A 6000-nucleotide genomic window follows, 5' to 3' on the forward strand; every position below is an offset into this window, starting at 1 on the left:
ACCATGCTGGTGGGTGATACAAGTGTGAGCAAGGCATGTGTGAGCCTTGGAGATGATGAACCCTTAGGAACTTCCCCGGGGAGCAGCAGCAAACAAAGGTTTCAGAGAAGTACAAGGGTAAAAAAGGGACACATGCTCCATGAAAGTTCCCTGACCTGTGGATTGTGCTCCTCCTTGACCCAGCAGACCCTGAGCATATTTGGCAAGGACATGCACTCACAGGATCACTTCATTTTTCCATCCTTGTGCTGGCAATTCCCCCACTGCTGCACTTCCCTGATGACTGCATAGATAGGAAGAGACCACAGATTTAACAGGAAGTTTTCTCTTACTCTGACTAGAACTGTTCCAAGGGATGAGAGACAAGGCCAGAGTATCTCTGGCTCTTGCATCACCCACTGGGGTAAAGGCTTTAGTGGAAAGAAGAGGAGAACCTGAGATATGACAGGAGATTAGCATATTTGAGATCCACAGGCCACAAAGTCATTTTAACCTGTCATGCAACTCAGTGTTACATTGAGGTTTTTAGTATTTCTGCACAGGGTGCATTATTTGCCATTTTACTTCATTACAATTTGCATCAGGCTAGGACTGACATAATTCTGCATAAGCTGGGAGATCACTTCTGCTAACCATCAGCAGATTGAGAACTTTTGCTTATATTCACATAAATAACCCCAACACTCTGCTACCACAAATACCTTTACAATAGATGAGGAAAAAATTATGTCTTTAGAAAAATCACAGGAGGCTCAACCACTGTTCCCTTGCCATTCACCCAGTGACACTCACAGGCATACTAAGTGGTATTTACACTGCTATTTTCAGTACTGCAAAACTTCAATGGTGCCTAATCACAGGAAACACAATGCAGGTAGTAAATCATAACAAACGAGGTCCTCTGTCTTGATTTAAATGTGCTCAAATCTCCCAAGAGCCAAGGAGATGAGAAAACAACAGCCAGGCTGGCTGCAGCTATTTGAAACAGGTAAGTCAGCACCCCAGTCCCAGCCAAGAACTCAGCATTGCCCAACGATTCCAGAGCTAAACCTCTCCCAGAGCAATTTATTTGTTGATTAAATACAGCAGTTTTTGTCACATCACCCAGGTTTCCTGCTTGTAAAAACAGAAGATGTGTTTGAGCAAGCAGAAGATTTTTTCAATACAGTTAAAAAATGGGGAGTAATAAAAGATAAATCTATCAAGTTGCTCAATAAACTGAAACTTCAGTCTGTTCCAGGAAACATTCCCAGCTCAGAGAGAAGACTAGTGTATGCTAAAAGTAAAAAAGCATTTTGCTGCAGCATTCAGCCTTTAAAATTAAACCCAACAGCTTCTCTCTGTTATTTAAATGATCTCCTCCAGCTCAGAAGGGCTATGACCATGGCCTAAGTTACTTAACTCACATTTTTATTGACTGACTTGCATAAAAATAAGCCACATTAAGGACTGAGCTGACATTTGGTATACATCACCACAAAACTCATTTCAGATCAAACATCATTCATACAACCTAAAAATATTTCCAGCCTTCTCCCATCCAAGAAAAGGATTTTCAGATTTACATTATCCTCACAAACTTTGGTCTTCTGAAGCACAAGCAGTGCAGAATCAAAGGATTAAAAGAACACCAGGATTTTTATTTTTGATGATCTGCCTCTGAGTGTGTTATGTGCCAGGAGCAAGTTAACCTGTAACTGCAGTTTCACCAGCACCGTTTTCTCATTATTTGCCAATGTTTTATGCACCCACACAGAGAAGATCCTCTCCAGGGATCAATTCTGGTCACCCAGAGAAGCACTGTGGCTTCTCCAGCCCAAGTGACCTCCAAGCATCCCCTTGGTGCCTTTGAAAGAATGGATTGGATCTTACTTTTTAATAATTCACACAGCAGTCTCAACAAGCAGGAACTGTGTCTCTTCCCATTAAAGAAGCAGGCTCGGCATCGACCAGAGCAGCTTCCAAAAGACTTAATCCAAATCTTTCAGGGTCCGACATAAATTGGTTTATCCATCCATGAACCCTCCAGAAGCCTTGCACAGAGGCAGGACAGACACAGCTCTGGGTGGCAGCCCCTACACAGGGAAGGAACTTCCAAAGTTGAATGCCACTATGTGCCAGGTGAGAACAAGTTGAGAGGAAGGAGGGAAAATTAAAAAAACACGCTAAAAAAAGCCCAGCAAAAAGCAACTAAATGGGTATTTTCTCATTAGCAACTGAGTTATCCTCCTCGGCACACAGGAGGCTGGGGGGGTTGTTAATTAAAGTGAAGTAAGGCAAATTATGAAAGGATTTGCTGAAAGCCAGTCTGTGGGAGAGGTGGCCTTGGGAATCCTGCTGGGAAAGCTGCAGAGGAGACCCCATGGAGGGGTAACTTGGTCTGGAGGGGTGGAAGGGGGAGCACAGGGATACCCCATGGGAGAGAGAACAGGGAACCCCTGGGAAAGGGCTGGGAAGGGGGAAAGGTGTCACAAGGATGCCACAGACAGGGACGGTGCAGAAGAGACCCCAGGAAGGGGCAGAATGCAGGGGAGAGTTATCAACAGGGACTCCCCAGCGGAAAGAGTGCAGAAGGGACCCCGTTTAGGGTCAGGGTGCTGGAGGGGGTGGTGACTGTCACCTTCCATGGGGGAAGATGCAGGAAAGACCCCAGGAAGGAGAAACGTACCCTGACCCGCTGGAGAACGAGGGGGACAAAACAGTGACAAACCCCCCGCCCTCCTCAAATTTATGCCACCCCAAGGGGGCTCAAGCACCCCACGCCGGAGGGGCGGGAAAAAATATAAATACACAAAAGCGCAGTGAGGCTCCGCCGGGCCACAGCGGTAGAAGAGGAACAGAAAAACAGCGAATAAAAGTTAAGCGAGGCTGGAGCTCGGGCCCGGCAGCCCCTCCCCTCACAGCCAGGCCGGGGAGGGGGCGAAGGCGCCAGGGGAGGGGAGGGGACCCCGGGCCCAGCCGTGGATGTGCGGCCACACACACACGGTGCCGCCGCCGCCCCGTTACCTGTGAGGCGGATCTTGATGCTGGATCCGTTCCGGCGGGTACCGGGATTCGACATCGCGCCTGGAGGAGGAGGAGGAGGAGAACGAGGAGGCGGCGGCGGCGGCGGCGAGCTCAACCGGCGGCTCCGCGCGACCCCGCCATGCGAGCCCGCCCGCTCCTCACGATGCCGGGAATGCCCGGGCGCGCTTCCGGCGGCCGCCGCAGGCTCGGCAACCTCAGCCCCTTCCCCAGCAGCCGCCTCAACCGCCGCCGCCGACGCGCCCGCCCGGCCCGGCCCGGCCGCGGAGAACCGTGGCCACGCCCCCACCACGCCCCCGCGCACGGCGGAGGGCCGTGACGTCAGCGCGCAGGGCAGTGTGGCCGCGTTCGGACGCCATGAGGAGAAGGTCGGAGCCGAGAAGGTCGGGGTGCGGCGCATGCGTAGAAGCGGTCGGGGGGAGCGCCCCCTGGCGACGGGAGAGGGTGCGGGACAATGGGGGAATTGGGGAAAAGGAATGGGATAGGGGAATGGGAGATAAGGAATGGGGGAAAGGAATGGGGGAAATGAATGGGATGGGGGAATAGGGGTAAAGGAATGGGATAGGGGCAACGGGGGAATAGAAGTGAATAGTGGGCAATAGGGGAATAGAGCAGAAGAGGAGCAGGATGTGGGAAATAAAGGGAGAATGGGGATGCCTGAGGAGTGGCATGGGGGGAATTGAGGTGGAATGGGGGGAAAAGGGGCAATAGAGGCACCCAGGGATGAAGAGGTGATCTCAGGGGTGACATGCAGGGCAGTGTGAGGGTGACAGGGTGTGCCTGGGGTTGGCATGGGGTGAATAGGGGCTCTCATGGAGGATGCATAGGGGGATGTGGAGGGAGCACAGGTGTACCTGCAGGTGGGAGAGGAATGTAAAGGGCTCTCAGTTTGGGGCAAACACCACTACAGGCAGTGGCAGTGCCTGTTCCATCTCCAGAAATGGAGCAGCACCTTCCCACTGTCTATAACTCCCCAGTGGGGAATGGACTCTCCTTCCCAGGTGACAACACAAAAGAAACAGCCCCATGTTGGGCAGGGTTGGATATTGGAAAGATTTCCTTACTGGTGCCCAGAGGTGGCACTAAAGTCAGTGGGTGATCTTGGAGGTCTTTTCCAGCCTCAATGATCCTCCACCTGCTCCTCTGGGGCCAGGATAGGGGTGATTTTAATCAGAAAAACTATTTTTCTAGGCAGGAATAGATTGAGCTGCCCTGAGGAAGCACAGCAGCATCTCCCCTTCTCTGGTGGCCCTGGGTGCCCCATCCAATCCCACTGGGAGGAGGGGATGGCTCCATTGCCCCAGAACTGAAATTGCCCTGCTGGCTGCTGCCTGTGCCTGGGGCAGGCAGGGGAGAGCAGCTCCCCCGGGCCAGGCAAGGGCAAGCAGGTGCCTGCAGGTCGCTCACACACCCACACAGAGCCTTGGTGATCCTGCAGGCACTGGGCCCAGCTCTCCAGCTGCCAGGGGAGACAGCAGGCACATCCCAACACTCTTAAAAAGAGAGGCACATTGTCCTGGTCCCTGCCTTCAGGACAATATTTTGTTAAGTTACAAACTCAAGGATGAAAAGGAGCAGCTCTGGGCCCCTGGCTCTAACACCACCCACCACAGATTTATGTCCAGTACATGCAAGAAAAAGAATTCAAGAGATTTCCTATTTCTCTTTTTATCAGAGCATCAGTAAAGAGCAGCTGTAAGGGGCAGCCCTGCCTGGCCATGGGAAAAACCAACTGGGATGGCCCCAGCTCTGTGTCTCTGGTGGCAGTTCAGCTTCCTCACCTTCCCTTTATCCAGGGAACTGTGGCCATTCCCAGTGCCCCATCAGCCCTGGCAGCACTGGGAAGCCCACAGAGCCCAGGCAGCACCAGCCCTGGTTCAGGTACATGTTCAGGCAGTGTTGTATCATGTTTTTAAGTCCATAGTTCTGGATGTAAGAAGCACTTGGCATTTCATCAGATCCCAGTATTTGAATATTAAATAAGTGATACTCAACCCATAACTGAGGCTGCCCAGCTCCTCCCAGACAACACATTCACTACCAACTCCCTTTTGCCTGGGTGGCCTGCAGCAGAAATGCATAAATCCTCTGATGAACAGACCCAGGGAAGAGGAAGAATCTGTTTCCTCAAGAGGAGATTTTCCCTCCAGATTAAGCTGCCTGTCACATCACCTCCCACTGCACCTGAGGCAGCAGAGCCTTGAGCCCACCCAGGGTCAATCTGAAGAGCCACAAAGCAGGGAGGGAAAGCTGCTCCCTGATCCTGCCTTCAGCAAAGGATGCTTCAGCCCTGGGGAGCAAAGGATTGGGGCAGGGTCTGCTGGGAACCATCAGCACTGCAAGGATGGAGCAGTAGCCAACAGCTTGTTGAGAACCCACAGCACAAAACCTTTGTGCCCTGGACTCTGCTGGAAACCACACTTGGAGGGCTTGGAGAGAAGGAGAACAAGAGCCAGGGACACACCATGGAAAGCTGAAATTCAGGTCCTTGGAATGAAAGGGCAGAGGCTGGTGGATGGCACCAGGGAAGCTGCAGCAGAGGTGAATCATTGCCCCTGCACTGCCTCCAACTGCTTCCCTTCCAAAGGAGCAGCATTTACTCAGCAGCTCCCACATCCACACTCAACTCTTCCAGGTGAAATAACACAGCAAGGCCACTGAGCCACCTGGCCCTGGCTCAGCTCCTTTCCCACAGCAATGATGGTGCCTACAGAAGGGTGAAACACCTCTCAAATAGTTGGCTCAGAGCTACTTTAGCCACTCCAAGTCAAGCCTAGGAGTTTCAGCTCAAGGATTTGGTGATGTGATGCTGCTCTCCTGCAGTTTAATGTTCTTAGAAGAAAGATTCCACCCAGAAAACCTGTCCAGGGACTCCAACACACTCCTGCAAGGTCTTGAGATAATATTGGGAAAAAACAAGCTATGTCATTTGCAACAGTAGCTTAAAGAAGGGGGGAAATAATTAAAGGCAAAAGG

At 51.7% G+C, this 6000-nt stretch overlaps 1 protein-coding gene across 4 annotated transcripts in view; it reads right to left on the reverse strand.

Annotated features, from left to right (window-relative positions):
* Window positions 1-3294, reverse strand: part of SMURF1 (SMAD specific E3 ubiquitin protein ligase 1) — a 45347-nt gene extending 42053 nt beyond the window's left edge. For all 4 annotated transcript variants that reach the window (XM_030229692.2, XM_030229691.2, XM_030229690.2 and 1 more), the window contains exon 1: window positions 3007-3294. In XM_030229692.2, the coding sequence (XP_030085552.1) occupies window positions 3007-3061 (55 nt within the window). In that variant the 5' untranslated portion in view covers window positions 3062-3294. The remainder of the gene's footprint in view (window positions 1-3006) is intronic.
* Window positions 3295-6000: the final 2706 nt, after the last annotated feature.

Source organism: Serinus canaria, chromosome 14 (assembly GCF_022539315.1).
Source record: "Serinus canaria isolate serCan28SL12 chromosome 14, serCan2020, whole genome shotgun sequence".
Lineage (NCBI taxonomy): Eukaryota > Metazoa > Chordata > Aves > Passeriformes > Fringillidae > Serinus > Serinus canaria.